The following is a 19435-nucleotide window of genomic DNA, read 5'->3' as shown; positions in this document are numbered from 1 at the left end:
ATTTTCCAACATGACTGATAATCTAAAAGTTGAAAAAATGCGAAGTATCCCACTAACAGTGCGAAAATTGGCTGATTAATCTTTCGGACGAAAAATCGGCCGATTTTCGAACCGTCTATGGCCGGCATAAGAAAGGCACCGTACAGGATAAGGCAGCTAAATCAGAGTCTCTCCTTGCAGATGTAATAGTTACAAGAAAGGCCATTGGACTTTAGAAGAGATGTTAGCTATACTGTGAAGAAAGGCCATAACGTAAAACTAAGGGTAAGACTTTTTTTTTTAAATTTCATTAGAGTAAGAGAGGGTCAAAATCCCTGTCAGTTTTTTTGGTCATCGGTGTCCCATTAGGGAGATTTCTCTTCACTTCCTGTTCTAAAGCAAAAACAGGAATTGAGAGGAAATCCTTCCAATGTAAGGGAACCCCTGGTTGTCACAAGAACTAATGTTCCCATTGGAACATTTCCCCTCTATTCCTGTTGTTAAAACAATCCAAAATTTGAGTCTTTCACTTTCATTTTTAGTGGTAATGGTAAACATGACAAATGGAGAGACACAGACACTTGTTGAACAGACAGCAATACAAACATGACAGACATTGTAATCCCTCTGCACTCCATCCCAAACAAAAAAGGGTTTGTCTTTAGTTGTATTTTAATTATACAGTGAGAGGCCAGAGGTCTCTGAAAATGAATGGCTAAGACCAAGAATTGTCCCTTGATGGTACTCAGAGCCAGATGTTGGTCCAGGCTGGACTGGAGAAACTATAAAATATGACCCACGAAGGCAGCCTTGCCTTGAACTAAGCACAATATTTTTCCAAAACAACAATAAAAGGTTTTTCCTTTAAATGCACTTTAACTAGAGCATGAGAGGCAAGAGGTCTCCAAAAAGAATGACTAAGGCCAAAATTTGTCCCTTGATGGTACTCAGAGCCAGATGTTAGTCTAGATGGGACTGAAGAAATGATAGAATATCACCCATGAACATTCTAGTATCCTTGCCTCACACCAAGCAAAATAGGTTTAGGAGTACTTTCTAGCATACTCGCCTCTAACCAAGCAAAATAGTTTTCCAGCTTGTGATGGTAGATTTGCAAGAAGTCAACTTCCTACCTTTTAAGACGATGAGGATGATGGAATCTGACAGGCCCCAGTCCCTCAGGACTGTGAGTTTAACAGCCATCCCGCTTAAGCCAGTAACCAGGAAGCAGAGTATTGGTCCTTGGGACAGGAGATACAGACCAAATGGAAAGGAGACAAACTGATACTGGTGGTTGCGCACCACAAACTGGAGACAGCATTGGTGTTTTGCAAAAGAATAAAAATGTGCAGGTAAGCATCCCTGATGTCTTTGGAAGCCAGAAAATCCCCCAGAGGTAATGACTTGTCTAGCATTTTTTATGCAAAACTATTGAGCCTTCAGGACCAATTTGAGAATCCAGAATGAGCTTAACTTCTCCATTCAGCTTTGGACTCATATAGAGTAAAAGTTGAAATCATTCCACTGTTTTACCAGGGAGATGACCTCCTGGGACAAGAGCTTCTGCACAGCAGTCAGGAGACCCACTTGTCAAGACTGGGAATCTGACATGTTTGAGAGCATGAAACAAGGAGGTAGAGTGTGAAACACCAACTTGTAGCCCTGGGAAAAGACACTCTTAACCCACATGTATGAGATTTGTTGGGACCAGAAAGACTAGAAGGCCAATAGAAGGTCCACTTGACAGTGGTCATAGGCAAATGTAAGGATGCTGTTATTGCTGTCTGGACTAAGCACATAGTCCTGATCTCAGTATCACACTACCACAAACTTACAGCATTCCCCATATCCCTAAAGGGGCAACCAAAAACAGGGCATCCTAGGATGAATGTTTAGAGGTCTTCTGTCCTTTTCTTACCACATTGATAGCAAGAAAAAGGGGATTGCCCCTTCCTGGCTTTGCCTTCCACGATTGGCATACCCAAGCAGGGGTCTTCAAAGACTAGGCTCTGCACAAGGCAGACCACAGGTCTGGACCTGTAAAGCACACTGAAACTAACTTCATGCATTGCACTACATGCCATGCAGTATGTACACAGCAGGATCCAGTTCTGGTAGCAACATTACAGGCCGGCCCTGTGTCTTCCTTCCAGCAGGGCCACGGTACAGTAGGAAGCTGCTTAAAAAAGCTCCATTGACTATGGTGCAGCCAAATCTTGATAGAACTGTCAGGGAATGTCTGACTGATTAATTTAGGCAGCTGTATCGATTGTTTAATTGACAGGTGAACTACAGTGCCCCGAATACAAAAATAATTTAAATGACTTAATTATTCCTGCGTTATTTTGCTATGCAGAACATCTTTTAATAACACAATAAGATTGGGTGTAGGTATGGACTGAGACTATCAAAAATAAATTAATATTTATTTGACAGAAGTCACTTTACAAACACCATAAATAATAGTCAGATTGGGATATGCACAGACACAAAGATATTTACAATGATGCTCTAAAATGATCTGTGACAGCAGAGTATATATTGTATATTGGATTAAATTAAATAATTAATGTCCCCTCGTAGACAGCATAGCCAATGATAACAACCGAGCAAGCAAGAATTTGCTTAAAATTGAGACAGACTGTTATCCTCCTACAGAAAGAATTAGCGTTGAAATACATAAAACTGTGCGCTAATATGGACAAAGAAAAAATAATAACAAAAATACATTTTAAAAAATGACCTAACTTGAGTGGTTATGTTATCGTGTCAGAAATACAAAGTTACAGCAAGGATTATTGAAATTGGCCTATTAATTTAAGCAAAAAAATCACCAAGAAAATAATATATTATATTTACCGTCCAAGTCTACTAGGTAGGCTTTGAAATGGCTGTGGATCAGAATCTCACAAGATGGCTGCCAATCAATGGGTGGAGTTGGGAAGTGTGTCGTAGATGCGGCGGTGTGATCAGATCCAGATGATGTGTCTCAGATGATGTCTATCTCTTTGTCACCTGACTTGCTGTTTTTATATAGTTAGACAATACAATAATTATTGTAATTTTCTTTCCTATTGGTGGATCAGGATACTACTCGATCATGTGTTTACACAATCATTAGCTCACTTGGCCAATGAGTGGCACTAAAAATGTCTATACTTGTTTGAAGGGAAAATGAATTTTCTATAACATCTCATCTTTATATTAACTCATCTTTTTATGATAAATTAATCATTTTCTATAGAGGATTCAACCATGTTAGGTAGCCTGAAACCATGACATGCCTTTGAGGGTCTGACAGCTTTCTAATTTGTGATAACAACATTTAAATGGAAAAGTTTTTAACTGGAAAGCGGTGGAGTTTCATACATTTCAGTCCATAAATAAAATATTGATCATACACATAAAAGATTTAAAATCATTTGCATACTTAGACTACTATTTGATTATGGCTACAATATAACATACACATTTCTAAAAATAATGATAGAGATGTTAGAGAATACAACAAACCAAATATATAATGTGATTATAACTTCCCTTTTAGTCCTTTTTTAGATAATATGATGTTTCTTCCTATATATATATATATATATATATATATATATATATATATATATATATATATTGAACACACACACATCTGGATGGACAAGTGTCTTGATACTTAAAGTGGAACTGCACTCTCTCAATCAACATGGTCTATTTTTAATCCTTATGCTGCTAGTATTAACGTTGAAAATGTTTTTAACATTTCTTCAGTTACTTTCTGGTTTCCATTCCTAAGCAAATGATATCATACATCCCAGCAGCCTTCAGGAGGGAAGGGAGGGTTCATAGCTCAGTCAATGCCTAAGGGTAGGTGGATTCCAGCAATTAAATGTTACATGAATCGTCTACCCTTACTCAAGATGGACACTGCAAGAAATGCCTGGGGATGTTTATCAAAATTATTTCTCAGCAAAAAAAAAAAAACATGGAGACATGGATGGATGGGGGAAGTTTTATTTGAATATTAACCATTTTCCGCCCGCCCTATGGCCAGATGGCGGCCGGCAAATGTCATCAGCATTCCGGGTGGATGCCATATGGCGTCCTCCCGCAAATGCGCAGATTGCGCTCCTGCAGAGCGGTGCAGCGGCACGATCTTTCACCGGCTGTGTACCTCGGACACGGCCGATGACAGATCTGAGTATTGGCCCCGTTGCCGGTACCATGTGACCTGCTGTGACCAATCACAGCAGGTCACATGACAGTTGTATACAATGGATGGCTTCATTCATGCCATCCATTGTATACTAGTGTCTAGCTGTGAATGGTCACAGCTAATCACATGCACATGTCATGTGATTAGCTGTGGCCAAATCACAGCTAAGCACAAAAAAAAACCCCTGAATGAATCGACGTCATTCAGGTAAATGCTTGCTTATAGCAAAGTAATTCTTTGCTATAGGCAAATTGTGTAAAAATTTGCTATGGGGGCACCAGCTGCTCTGTGTGTCCATTCACACATGGAGCCGAGGCTTGGCCCCACCCTCTCTCTTCTTATTGGCTCACTGGCTGTGATTGACAGCAGCCAACGGCTCCCGCTGCTATCTCAGCCAATGAAGAGAGCTTCCCAGGATAGCTGAGACTCCAGTGCACATCGCTGGATTGAGAGGGGGCTTAGGTGAGTATTTGGGGGGGGGCTGCTGCACACAGGTAGTGCATGTGCACAGAGTCCTGCTGTGAAAAATCCATTGCAGCCAGCAAAAATTAGAAATATGCCCTGTAAAAAATTACCAGCAACAGATTTTCAGTGTAGTACATTGAAAGGAACACAAGGAAAGGCTCTGTAGGGACTGCAAAAAAAAAAAAAAATCAATTGCAGGCAGCAAAAATTAGGAAGTATGCCCTGTGAAAAACATCTGAAACTTGTGATGACTGTAGTGCATGTAAAGAAGCTGCAGCACACACATCCAGGGCTGTGGATAAGGGGGTACCACCAGTCCTTCTGTATGGGGCCCAGACCAGCCAGAGGGGCCCAGGCAGCTGGGTGAATCTGATGTGGGCAGGGAGGGTGATGGGTGTTTCCCTCCTCCGCACCCAAAACCCCCACCCCCGCGGTGCTACAAGGGTTCAGTAAATATGTCACATTTACCAGCCCATTCCTTTATGAACACAATGGGTGATTGGTGCTGATCACTCACTGTGTTCATTCATAACTGAAGCTAAGTAAACAGCGTTTTTTTGGGGGGGAGGGGGCCCTGTCAGGTTGGCTGTATGGAGCCCAGTGGTTTCTAACAGCAGCCCTGCACACATCAGCAGCATTAAGATGTAAAAATCCTTTCCTCCTCAAATTTCCCAAGATCCACAGCATTTTGCTACCTAAGAGTTTCTATCTTCTTTAAATGACTAATGCCTACAAGCTCTACATAAACCTATGCTATTTGTCAGCAGCAGAACCTCCATGTCAGGAGTGTGTAAACGCTCCTGTTCTTTGTGTCACGGTCAGGTGAGACCAGTAGCTATAGCAGCAGAAAAGATCCCACCAACCAAGCAGGATGGTTTACAAGCAGGTCACCCTGACAGATGACGTGTGCTCACCTGAGGTGCTGGGTCTAAGCCCTAACTGGTATTCTCTAGAGCTCCTGATGGTGGAGATGGGTTTTGCTGTGTGCTAGTACCAGGTTGCAGTCCTCAGGATTGCCCCACCAGGAAGTGAGCAAACCAGGGTCCAGTAGTGAAAATAGCAGGTAGGGATCAAACAGAAGTGTAGTCAATAAACAAGCCAAAGGTCGGTAACAAGTGGTTGCAGGTTGGGATCGGGAAGAAGCACGGTCAAGAAACAAGCTAAAGGTCGGTAACGATTGTAGCAACGAGGCAGCAGGAGGGACAAGAGCAGGATATTGGCTGAAGAAGGCACAATAATCTGGCAAACAGGAAGTGCAAAGACTTGGCTTAAATCAGGAAGTTCATGGGAGGAGCAGAGTCCAAGGTTCAGCAGAAAATAAGGCACAAGGCAGGATTGTCCAATGGATCAGGCAGAGTGCTGTCCAGCATTCCCGGTAGATCAGTGAGAAGAGTTACTGCCAAACACAGCAGACGTTCCGGGTTCAAGTCAAGCCCTGACACTTTGACAGCTGCTGGTCTTATTCCAGCATCTTGGTTTGGGTTATGATGCATCCCTGTCTGTCTGTCTGTCTGTCTGTCTGTCTGTCTGTCTGTCTGTCTGTCTGTCTGTCTGTCTGTCTGTCTGTCCACCCGCAAGGTAATTGATGTGGCCAGTCTGGGTGGAAACCAAACCTGATGGAAGCCAGCCAAGCCTATGGTCTCATGCTTGCAATACGGCTGGTTACATGTGCTCAGACTGCCTGTCCTGCTCTACTGTTTAGATGCCCTTGTTGATGACCGTGGATCAGATATCGACTACTCTCTGAACTCTGCCTGCCTTTTGACTATGGATCTGACCCTGACTATCCAGAACTTTGCTTGCCTTGTTGCCTCATTGAACCACTCTGTCTGTCTGCCAACCGCAAGTACCTGTTTGCTGAGGTCAGTTTGCACCTGCCCCAGCATGGTAGCCAGGCACTATAGCATTGTGTATACATTTTGAGGGCAACTGAATACCAGTAGGCCTTCTTGACTTATGGTAAATTGGGCTGCTATAGGTGAAGAGCACAGAAGCCAGTTATAGTGCCTGACCACCTGCATTATGAGTAAGCGTGACATTCCTATCCTTTTCCCTAACACAGCTAGGCAAGACATCAATATGGAAATCCAACCTTTATAGTGGGGGGGGGGGCTGGCTTAGTCAACGTCCCTTTATTGGCCCCTCTAAGTGATTTGTCCAAGGTTCAAAAGCCAAGAAGCGCATTATTACCAAATGGTTTCTATGGGAGGGAAATTATGCATTCATTTTCCAGATCCACGAACTACAACTGGGCTGTGCTTTCCTTGACCCTTGACCCAAATCTGAATTTCATTCCTATTTGCAAATATTTTTTAAACTTTAAAAATGTATGGGTAGCAAAAGCCCTTCATTTTCCAATGATTCTGTTTATCCTTTTATCTGAATTGGAAAACCTATTCTCACTTTGGCGTGACTTCTTATTTCCCTTGGCTGATATGTTGTCAAATTCACCAATCTGCATTTGTTTACACTTGAGCAGAGCTATTACTGATATAATGATAACATCTGCCAACCTAATTTTGCAGTGTAATGACATTCATGTAAGAGAGATGCATCATTTCTTACTAATAAATGACATGTTTAGGAAGAATATATGAAACTGAATACTGAAAGGGTGAATGTTTGCACAAAGTGGCCTTGCCAGTGAGGAATAAAACAGGGTCGCGGATGATGCGTCAGTGCTCTAGATTTCTCCTCCCACCTATTATTTCTGATCTTGACACACTGCCTTTTAGAAATTGTGAAAATGGCACTCAGTCATCAGAAGAATAGAATCATTATACCGGTAGAAAGTGGCCCTGAACTTGGTGTTTGTGAGGCTACGTAAACAGACTCGAAAAAGTACGTCCAGATTTCCACACTGACATTGTGTGTGAACAGATTATTAAGTGTTGGCTTAAAGGAGACCTTCACAGAAGAAGAATGCAGGCTACCATTGCTGACCTCTCTTTTTGAGAATATTAGTTCCCTAACTGCCATGCTGATTCAGTGGCATTAGTACCTTCCTTTTAAGCACGTTTGGAGTTTTGACTTCATTGTTATTTTCCTGATTGTCATGGAAAGCTAGTGATGGAGAAATTAATTTTTCCTTGATGTATAAGAATGCCTCTAAAACCTGGTTAAGGGACCATATAAGAATGGATCTTAAGTCTGGTTCCCTTAGCTGACTTAATACTATAAGAATGTCAATACGAACTAATCAAATGATCAAGCCCTTTCAGGAATGTGTGCTATCTTCCTTGCTATTCAGTGTTTACAATTGCTCGTTACTTACCCTACTGGTCCTGTATATACCACAGCCAAAAGTGGAATAAACTAGTCCCGTCCTGTTCTGTTAGGGTTTTGGGGTTGTAGTCGATATGTGCAAAGAGAGATCACACAAATACTTATAAGTATAACATTTATTACAAGTAATGACAGATACAGATAAAGAAAATATAACACACAGTTAGATTGGAAATATTTCTCTCCACCCAGAGCTTGCGTTAAGCATGTGTCTGTTCTGATCATCGGCCATGCCATATAATGGAGGGACCGTGGAAGAAACAGCATCTTTAGTTAAGTATTCTTTTTAAATTTTCTTTATCTGTATCTGCCATTAGTTGTAATAAATGTTATACTGATAAGTATTTGTGTGATCTCTCTTTGCACATATCGAATACAACCCCAAAAACACGTCACAGGGCTGCTTAACCACTTGCCTTCCTGAGGATTTACCCCCCTTCCTGACCAGGCCATTTTTTGCGTTACAGCACTGCATTACTTTGGCAATTGCGGGGTCATGCAATGCTGCATCCAAATTTAATTCTGCTACGTCTTTGCTAAAAAAATCCCAATACGTGTAAATTAATTGGTTTACGTGAAAGTTATAGTGTTTACAAATGGCGGTATAGATACTGAAATTTACCAGTAATGGCGGCGATCAGCGATTTATAACGGGACTGCGGCGGGCATTCTGGCACTGGGGGGAACTGACTTGGTGTCTCTGACATCCCCAGTGACACCAATACAGTGATCAGTGCTAACAAAAAGCACTGACACTGTACTATGGGCACTGGGCAGGAAGGGGTTAACATGAGGGGGAATCAAAGGGTTAACTGCATGCTGTTTTTCTTGTGTCAGTGTGCTTCACTGTAATGCACGAGCTGACAGAACTGTATTGTTTACATACAGTTCTAATCCCTGTCAGAGATGCTCGGCAACCATCGGACGCCGGCAAGTAATCACTGGCCGGGACCCAGTGATTGAAAGCCATGGCTGCAAAAAGCGTCACAGGTAGGGCACGTGCACGCCCCCTACCCGGAAATGCATATATATGCATATACAGTATATGTGATTTTGTGCACCCGTGCCACCCTGTAGCAGTATATGTGCTGTAGGGTGGTCGGGAAGCGGTTAATGCATGCGCCTGGTTTGATCATTGTGCCAAGCCGTAAGCGGGAATACATGACGAAAAGGCATCTATAGCTAAGTATTCTTGTTACATTTTCCAATATGAATACATTTATCTTTATCTGTTATTATTTACAGTAATTAAATGTTACTTACAGTTTGATTTTACATAGAAATGTTTGTGTGATCTCTTTGTACAACTCGAAAAAACCCCAAAAACTTAAAACTATCACATTACTGTGCTAATACAACAAACATTTTCAGAAGAAAGACAGTAGTGCTGGTCTATTCTTTCTCTATAGCTTTGCTTTAAAGCATGGTCTCCCAGACACATTTCAACAGGGATCCATTGAATTTCATACAGCACATCATTTGATTGCCTTCTGTCAGAATGCCATGCTTGAAATTGTTTCTTGCTCAGTGGCAGCAGCTTATAATCAGTGTATTCTGATAGTAGCAGGTGCCCCTTTCAGAATACAATGTCCTGGTGGAGAGGGGCTTTCCGCCATCCTTCTCGTTTGTGTGGATGGAAGATTATTATCACGTACCTGGTGTTAGAGGCCAGTGGAGAGAGGACTTCCCTTGCGGCTAAGTTCCAGACTCCCCTGAGAGTGGGACAGCAGGAGTCAGGTCAAAAGTAGCACAGGTCGCCTGTAGGAGTGCTTGTTGGTGGTCCACCCAGGAGCACAGCTGATGCACTGAGATGGGATCTGCAGACAGGTTGTGCCTGTGCGAGGTATGCAAACCTTCCAGGAAACAGAGGATCACAGGATAGCCAGTTCAAAGCCGAGGTCGGGTACTAGGTGGAAATCAGAGCAGACGTAATCAGATGGGATAGCCGAGCTCATACACAGAGGAGCAAAGAGGGGATATCCGTTAGCCAAGCCGAGGCCAGATCAGGGGTTAAGCAGAGAAGACAGGTCCAAGAGCAAGCCGAGTCAGTATCAGGAAATCACAGATCACAATAGCACAGGAACAAGGTACTAGGAAGCCAGAGATCAACCAGCACCTGAGAGTAGGGCAGGGCTTCCTTATAAAGGCCGTTTGGAGCCGATGTGAACTTCTGCGGCCATGCAAGGTACTGGCAGGGGTGGCAGGTCTCCTCTACCAAGGACAGAGCCCTGACAATTATGTTAATTTTTTTTTCATTCAGCTTGCTGGGGGAACAAAAAATTAAAAAAAAAACTAACAGTGTATGGCCAGCTTAACCCCTTGACGCCAACGTAACACAAATATGCGGCCTCACGGACCTGGGCTTTTTTCCGTGGGGCCGCATATTTGCGTACCTGTCTTTGTGCTGGGAGCGCGCCGCTCGGCGCGCTCCAAGCACCAAGACCGCGGTGTCACTGAGAGCCCCGGGTCCCGTTTTAACGATCGGGACCCGGGACTCCCGATTCCGGGTCACGTGATCACTGTGATAGCCTCTGATTGGCTATCACAGTGATCACTGTGCAGTCCGGCCCCCTTGTTTTCTCTCTCTCTCTATGAATGGAGAAGAGAGATACATTGTATCTGTCGAACTCCTGACACAGAGAGAGAAAAAAAAAGTTTGTAAAAAAAAAAAAAAGATAAATAAATATTAAAAAATAAAAGAAAAAATAAAGAAAAATACCTAGATCAAGGTTTGATCTAGTTCAGTACCAGGGTTAGTGTTTGGGTCAAGGTCAGGGTCAAAGGCAAAGGTCAGGGTCAAAGGTCAGGATTTTTTTAAAAAAAAAAATTGGTATCAGTGTCAGTTAGTGTTAATGTCAGTGACAGTGTGTTTTATATAAAAAAAAAAAAAAAAAACAAAAACAAAATGCGCACTGTTGTTCTTGGACTGTACTACGGGTACAAACAACAAATAACATACACATATATGGTATCGCTGCGATCGTCAAGAACTGGAGAATGTATTTTGAGTTGTTCTTTGGTGGTAGGTTATGGTCGTAACAAGAAACACACAGTTAAATTTAAAAAAATGATTTTTTTTACTATTTTGGCCCAGTTTTCCTTTAATAATAAAAAAAAATTAGGAGCTATCCATGACCATTTACCACCAAATGAAAGCCCAATTTGTCCTGAAAAAAACAAGGTATAATCCACCTGGATGTACAAAGTAGTTGTGACGATATGTAGGGTTTTACTAACACGTCAACGTTGCAGAATTGTGCTTAGGCATTTAGATTTGTTTTACCCTTAGGCGTGAAGGGGTTAACAGCACTGCCAGTATTTTAGCATTTTGGTTCTTTTCAAGGGAGACGATCTTGAAGGTGAATTACACAGAGCAAAAGACACCCTAATAACACGTATACTAGGTCATAGACAGCCTCTGATAGAATAACATAGGGACTTCTTTGGGCTCAGTTCCACCTCATAGCATAGTCATGTTATTAACCTGACATTTCTTTACTTTAGTTTAACCCCTTCACGCCTAAGGGTAAAACAAATCTTAATGCCGAAGCACAATTTTACAACTTTGACATGTGTTAGTAAAACCGTACAGATCATCACAACTACTTTGTACATCCAGATGGATTATACCTTGATTTTATCAGGACAAATTGGGCTTTCATTTGGTGGTAAATGGTAATGGATATCTCCTGACTTTTTTTTTATTATCAAAGGAAAACTGGCCCAAAATAGTAAAAAAAAACCAACATTTTTTTAAATTTAGCTATGTGTTTTTTGTTACTACCATAACCTACCACCAAAGAAAACCCAAAATAAATTCTCCATCTGATGATCGCAGCGATACCATATATATGTGTATCTTATTTGCTGTTTGTACAGCCCAGAAACAATAGTGCAAATTTTGTTTTTTCTTTTTTGTTTAGCTAAAACACACTGATACTGACACTAACACCAATTAAAAATAAATAAAAATCCTGACCTTTGACCCTGACCAAAACACTTACCCTGGCACTGAACTAGATCAAACCTTGATCTAGGTATTTTTTCTTTATTTTATTTTTTCCCTCTGTGCCAGGAATTAGAGAGATACAATGTATCTCTCTCCTCCATTCATAGAAAGAAAAAAAAAACCAAGGGGCCGGGCTGTACAGTGACTGATCACTGTGATAGCCAATCAGAGGCTATCACAGACATCGTGTGACCTGGAATCAGGAGTCCTGGGTCCTGATCGTTAGAACAGGACCCGGGGCTCTCAGTGACACCGTGGTCTTTGTGCTGGGCGCGTGCAGTGCGGCGTGCTCCCAGCACAAAGACAGGTACGCAAATATGTGGCCCCATGGAAAAAAGCCCAGTTCTGTGAGGCTGCATATTTGTGTGACGCCAGCATCAAGGGGTTAACAATACAATTAGGTCTAGTTTCTGCACCTTCATCGCAATTAGACAGTAAAGGAGAAGCATACCCTTTTGCTGCCAGGCAGTGTGAATTCAGGGACAGATACCCACATGGCTGTCAATTTGGGAGCAGTGGCTGTCTTGATGCAGCCGCTGCATCCCAATTGATAGGGATGGAACTGTCTTCATGGGGATGCACAGAACACCTGTGCATCCCCGTGCAGCTAAACATGGCCTCGCTGTAGTATGCCCGTGTGAACGCAGGGTGGCAAAAATGCGCAGTTGAGTGTTTCTGCTGCCTGCCAAATGCCCCCCTTAAGCTGCAATAGGCAATGGACAGGGTGATGATGCCGTGATGCTTCATGCCTGTGGCAAGTTTACCCAACATGTAGCAATGACGTCCACTGAACACTAAACATTCATGTCAGTGAGGAAGCGCTGCAAATGCCCCGCAACATCGTGCAATGCATGTGGTTGAGGCGCATTTATTTGTAAAATAGGGTTAAAACAGGACGCTTCCTCACTGCCAGTCAGTAGCCACTGAAACGGGATCCAAACATGGATCAGGTTTCAGAAGCAAGGGCTGATTTAGATGCATGTCTAAATCTACCCTTACTATGTTTATTTATTTTTTTTGTAACTTTTTTTTTTGTAGAGGTACATTTTTATTTAATATTTTTTTTGGGGGGATGGGGGGGCTAGTGAAGAAAAGATGGCCTCCACTCATCTCTATGCCCTTGGAGGACCGGAGCGATGTCACTTCTGGTTCTGGGAAATTTTAATTTTTTTTGTAAAAGCACTAGAACAATGCTTTTTTTGATCTAATGCTTTACATTGCAGAGGAGAGATGTGGAGTCTTATTGATGTCATATCTCTCCATAAAGAGGACCTGTCACTAATTATTCCTATCACAAGGGATGCATGCATTCCTTGTGAAAAAAATAAAGGTGATTAAAAATTTTTTAAAGGGACAGTGCTAAAAAAAACATTTCAATAAATGTACAAAAAAAAGTTTAACGTGCCCATCCTCACACACAGTGGTGAATGCAAACGTAGGCCATGCCCACATATCTAAACGGTGTTCAAACCACACAGGTGAGGTATCGCCACGAACGTCGGAGCAAGAGCAGTAATTCTAGCACTAGACCTCCTCTGTAACGTTACACTGCTAATCTGCAGACATTTTTAAAGCATCACCTATGGAGATTTTTAAGTACCGCAGTTTGATGCCATTCTATAAGCGTGTGCAATTTTAAAGCATGACATGTTGGGTATCTATTTACTCGCCGTAACATCCTCTTTCATATTTTAGAAAACAATTGGGGTATATATTGTTTTTTTAATCAAAGTGCATTTTTTAAAAAAATATATATATATATATTCATTTTTAAAAACTGCACATTTCGGTTTCGTTTTTTGGCCAAGTGCATTTTGAAATTTAATTTTTGGTTTCAGTACCAGAATTTTCATTTTGGTGCACTACTAATGAATAATACAATTTGTCATTTATAATACGTTCTGTAGTGTTTTACATGTACTGACCTTTTGAAAAAATACCCCAATTTCAAACTGGGCAGAATGATGTAAGGTAATATATATTGGTGGTGGTCAACACAAAATATTGGGCCACCTAGGATCTCCACTAGTTAGTTAATTACCAAATACTGGTTTGCATAGTCACCCACCTGCCCCAAGATCCTTTGCTCCAAAGACAAAACCTCTGTGCCAGAATAAGACAGCGATTCTTACTGCTTCAGTCTAAATATGCATAGCAAAATCAGCCTCAACAATTTTAGTCCTCATGCACACTTGACGTTTTTACAGCTGCTGTTTTTGGCATTTTTTTTCTACAGCTAGTAAACCCCCCAGCATGTTATCCTATGTGTCCATGCACACAGACTGTAATCAACATTTTTTTAGTAGGGACGTTTTTTGGCTGGAAAAAAAACTCAGGACTACTGGGTTTCTAGAGGAGTTTTTTTAGCTGTAAAAACTGTATACCGCGGTAAAACACAGCAAACCAGCGTTTTTGGACATTTTTTGACCAAAAAAAAACATTTTGTTTGGTTAAAAAAAAACGCTAAAAAACTCAAAACATGGGAAAGCGCTGCTAAACGCTAATGCAAAAAAGCTATAGAAAACTGAAAAACTCATGTTTTTAACATGACTTTACACAGCTAACGTTACCAGCGTTATCAAAACGCATAGCGTGCATGGAGCCTTGTTTTGTGAGTATTTAGATGGAATAGACTGAGTTGTATATAGTTTCTGATCTACACTTTACCGCAATCTAATACTGACCTATATCACATCATCTAATAACATTCCATTAAGAAGCTTTACAAAGCATTTTCACCATTGATTTTATTTTACCCTGTTAATCTTTTTTTTTTTATTTTGTTGCAAAGTTGGTTTAATACTCAGATAAATTTATCATTTTTGTCAGTAAAAGAGAAAGGAAAAATATAATAGCTGTGTACATGATAAATAGAATATGTCAATAAACTGGAAACATTTTATTATTATATCATTTAATATCTCTGTATGTGGGTCTCTCAACATGTGTGAGCAGATGTCATGAAATAGGGAGAGGGCAGTGGAGGAGGCTGTCCAAGGGGAAAAGAGAAACGTAGCGAAGTGTCCTGCCTTCTCCATGGGAGAGATAATCCTTTCATCCTGGAGCAAAAAAAAAAAAACAGCAATTAACAGAAAATAATAAATCACAACGTAAGATTATCATCTCAGGAACAGTTGCTTTTCTCTATAAAAATGTGGTTAAATCATCTTTGCATTCCCATAAATTCCCTCCAACCCAGGCAAATTCTATACAGATTTCTACATTTACACTGTATCCAAACACAACAATTAAACCCTTTAACCACTAGCACCGTATAAGGCATACAGCTATGCTTGTAAGTTTGCATCCCCTGGCATAAATTGTGAAATTTTGGCAAAAAACTGTCTTTTATTTGACACCAATTGCAGTTTAAAAAGCCACAGATGTCGGAAATGAACCTTTAATTGTCTTTTTAACCTGTGTGCGTCACCTTCGTCTGTACCAAGACCAAACATTCCAGGGTATGTAAACTTTTGGAGCCATTTGGACGATTTCTGTTATGATTAAAAAGGAGCCAAACAATTATGTGATAAATGGCTTCATATGATCACTATCCTTATATAAAAGACAGCTTTTTGGCATGATCAGTCATATTTTCAATATCCATGCCAAAATTTCACGATTTCTGCCAGGGTATGCAAACTTTTGAGCACAACTGTATGTCTGCAGCAGTGGTGGGATAGGGGATGCAGACTGGGTGTTTAAACACACCCTCAGTTGCTATAGCTAATGTGTGATGCCGATCACTTCCATGCACCCCCAGTATACTCACACCCCACTTGTACATTCCCCCTCGAGCACAGTCCGGCCATGTTTTCCAGGCTCTGCGCCCCCAACTGCGGGCCCAGGTACCCCATAGCATGTGCTGCCCAGTAATGGGGAGAGAGACAAGCCATCTACCCTACCTAGTAAGAACTCAGAAGCAAGGTGTAATAGATAGTTTCTGGGTTCAGCTGTCACTTGCCACAGAGGCCAGGGAAGAAACTAAAGGGGCATGGCTTGCACTCCATTAGTTGCAATGGAGGGCAGGTGAGACATCAGGGGTCAAAAAGAACCCTGATGTCTCTTTGAAGAGAACCTGTCACAACCCATGGAACTGAACAAGAGACATCTCTTGTATGTATGTCTAGCCTAATACTGCAGAACTTGGAGTCAAGGAATTGAATGACCTTAGTTAACCAATGGGGTAGACAAAGGGATATGTTTTGGGGGAGATTTGAACAATCTGTTTAACCTTAGGGGTATTAGCTTATACTGTATATAAGCCAATATCTTTTGTAAAGTGCTTAACTTTTTTGTTCCCAGCAAAAAAGAGCTATCCATATGTATGTGGGGTTTTTTTTGTTGTTGTTGTAATTCTTTATTTAACTCAGAATCTTCATATAGTCCACAAAGAATAGCAGAACAATGATAATTAAGTGCCCGTAAGCATTCTGAATATTACAACGTTTGACTTGTCCATATGTTTAACAATATGTTGCTGCAGATAATATGGAGGCTTCCAGTCCAAAATTGGTATACATCACTTCAAGATTATTATTACATTTTCAACTGCATTTAATGATACATTTTCTACTGTAGATAATGATCATTTACTCTTCTATCAGTGTGATGGCTACCTTTTCATGTTATTTTCTTCTAGGTCCTTTTTTAAGATTGGGTCTCAAAGCTTCAGCTCGTCCTTGCTTCAGGCCCTGGAATACAAATGATGAGTAAGTTCTTCACAGAAAGGCATGCACACAAAAAGGATTGGAATTATACATGGAATCAATATTAGCTTTTATAGGCTGGAATTGTATTGTAACTATACTGTTGCTTTTTATTTTGTAAAGCGCTGCTGGTGTTATACAGTATATATCCTGTAGAATAATAATAATAATAATTTACAGAAACATAGAACATTTTTTACTAAGTATACCTTTATGCTTACTTTAACTTTTACTGTTAATATTCACTTACTGTTGCCTGGCTGACTCACTACCTCTACTGGAAGTGTTTTCCAGGCATTAACTACTCTTTCAGAAAAATACTTTCTAAGGTAAGTTTTAAACTTTCCTCCTGCTGCTTTGGGGTCATGTCCCCCTTAATGAGACCCTTAACCCCTTGGCTCCAGCGCCTCCCAGCCCTTTAAGGGTTTCAGAAGCCGGGAGGCGTGGCGGGGTTTTAGGGTCATGTGACCGCCGTGATTCGCCATCACGGCAGTCACATGATCAGGAAAGGTCCCGATCGAAAGAGGAGATCGGGACCTTTCCGTGAGTACCGGACATGTGTGCTGGCAGCGCACAGGGCACGCGCTCTCAGCACGTTTTTCTTAATTGCACGCAAATGTGCGGCTGCTCGGCGTCAAGGCCCAGACGTCAGGAGGCCGCACAATTGCGTGCGGCCGGCGCCAAGAGGTTAATATATTTAATTCAAATTCACGTGTTGCTTTGCCTCCTTTCTTCAAAACTGTACATATTAAACTAGTGCCGGGACAAGGTCATCCAGCGCCCAGGGCAGAGATGCCAACCTGTGCCCCACCCCCATTAATGATGCGCAAGTTTATGGGATCATATTCCCAGCAGTCACTCACTTGCCACAATCACTGTGCAGTTCAGTTTTCATACTGGGCACATTCTTGTATTGATGGCTCTCCACTCCCGGCTCTATCCTGGACACTTCTGCGTGTGTGCTGTGCTCTATATCCCCAACCTCTTTCCTGTTAGCACAGCTCCTGTGTGTTTGTGAACATCACCACCTGCTTGTTAATTGGCAAGAAGGAGGAGGGGGAGTGAGAACACAGCCTGCACCATGTCCCAGCTTTTCTCTGCTCTCCTCACTGCTCCCAGCACTGGGCTGACAGAAGTAGTGATGCTGTTATCGCTACTCCTGTCAGCCTTGCAACAGAAAGAAAGCTTCCCAATCCCTACAGTAAACCATTGTGCCCAGGGCAGCCACCCTTCCCGCCCACCCTTTCAACCTGTATTAACTCTTTTACTGCCATTGCATATTAAACCTTTTACCGCCTCATTAACTAAAATGCAGTTCAGAATTGCAATCACCCCTATCTGTAAATTGGTTAAATGAGAAATTGAGAGAACTACATTTTTAATTATTTTTCACAAGATGACACTTGACCTATCTACAGATAGTCCTGCTGTGTATTAATCGCAAGGTCTAGAAGATTCTTGAAACATGAGATTCTCTATGCAACAGAGCTACTATATTCAAGCAAAGAAAGTGTCATTTGCCCATTCTGAATCTGCCTAATAAAACAACTGTTCACTTGTCATTACTTTTTTCCATATCAAAATTGAAACTCTGCCAACTAGATATTAATATTGGTTTGAACTGTAATATTTCCAAGAAAATATTTTTCCCAATACTAGCCAGCAGAGGTCCCTGCTGATTGCAAGTACTGAAAGTAAGCATAACACCTCAGGAAAGCGGTCTGCTTTTCATATACAGCATACAGACTAAAATGCAAAAAGCAGTGAACATGCAGAATTAAAATCAGAAATAATCTCACCTTAACATGCAATATACAGAAAACATCAGTGCCCTTATATTTAATCTAGGAACAGGATTCCGTTTTTTTTAAGTTCATTAAAGGATAAGTTCACCTTTAGGAGCATGTTACATTTAGGGTGTAATATGTAGCGCGTACTCCAACGCACTCTATGCATCTGTTGTCACAATTTGACACAAGGCAACATCATTCATTCACAGTTACTTGTAATGAATTAGACTACAAGTGCCATCAGCCATTGCAGCTGACAAGCTCTCTCATAGCTGATCGATTCTTCCTGCTATTCAGTAACTGCCTCCCATTTCAGGAGGTACTGGCAGACAGCCTAATGAGAGTCTGCACAATTCTGGCATTGCACCCAAGATCTGCTGATCACAGGTGCAGTGCTTTAAGGGTTGCAATGTAAATAAAATAATAAATGCACATTTTTTAGCAGCAAAAAGATGTGCATTTATTTAACAAAAGGTGAACTTATCCTTTACCTTATTGGCGCCGGCGCCTCCCGGCCCTTTAAGGGTTCCAGAAGCCGGGAGGCGGGACGGGGTTTTAGGGTCATGTGACCGCCGTGATTCGCTGTCACATCGGTCACATGATCGGGAAAGGTCCCGATCGAAAGAGGAGATCGGATCTTTCTGTGAGCACCGAACGTGTGTGCTGGGAGAGCGCAAGGCGCACACTCTCAGCACATGTGTTTTTGTAATAGAACGCAAATGTGCGACTGCTGGGCATCTTGTCCCAGATACCTGGAGGCTGCACATTCGGCCGGCGCCAAGAGGTTAATGGACACAGAATTTAGTAGCATTAGCTGTATACTATACTGCTAGCTACAGGAGGATCTGGACACTGGAAAACTAAAAAGTAACTGGCCAGCCAGGTATAACCTCTCCCTATCCCAGCATACTTCAGTTTTTCAGAAAAGCACTATAAAGGCATCTTACACACTGCATCTTGAAAAGGCTCAGTAGTGGTTTTTTTTTTACAG

General features: G+C 41.6%; 1 protein-coding gene across 4 annotated transcripts in view; it reads right to left on the bottom strand.

Moving 5' to 3' along the window:
* Positions 1-14842: 14842 nt before the first annotated feature.
* LOC149470074 (survival motor neuron protein 1-like) overlaps positions 14843-19435 on the bottom strand; it is a 38512-nt gene continuing 33919 nt past the window's right edge. For all 4 annotated transcript variants that reach the window (XM_089667200.1, XM_089667207.1, XM_089667220.1 and 1 more), the window contains 2 exons: positions 16565-16639; positions 14843-15004 (listed from right to left, as the gene is read on the bottom strand). In XM_089667200.1, coding sequence (XP_089523326.1) covers positions 16574-16639 — 66 coding nt within the window. In that variant the 3' untranslated portion in view covers positions 14843-15004; positions 16565-16573. The remainder of the gene's footprint in view (positions 15005-16564; positions 16640-19435) is intronic.

Source organism: Staurois parvus, unplaced genomic scaffold, assembly GCF_062004578.1.
Source record: "Staurois parvus isolate SC_StPar_1 unplaced genomic scaffold, SC_StPar_1.0 ptg000053l, whole genome shotgun sequence".
Lineage (NCBI taxonomy): Eukaryota > Metazoa > Chordata > Amphibia > Anura > Ranidae > Staurois > Staurois parvus.
The sequence above is the reverse complement of the archived record's forward strand: the minus strand, read 5'-3'. Positions and strand labels throughout refer to the sequence as shown.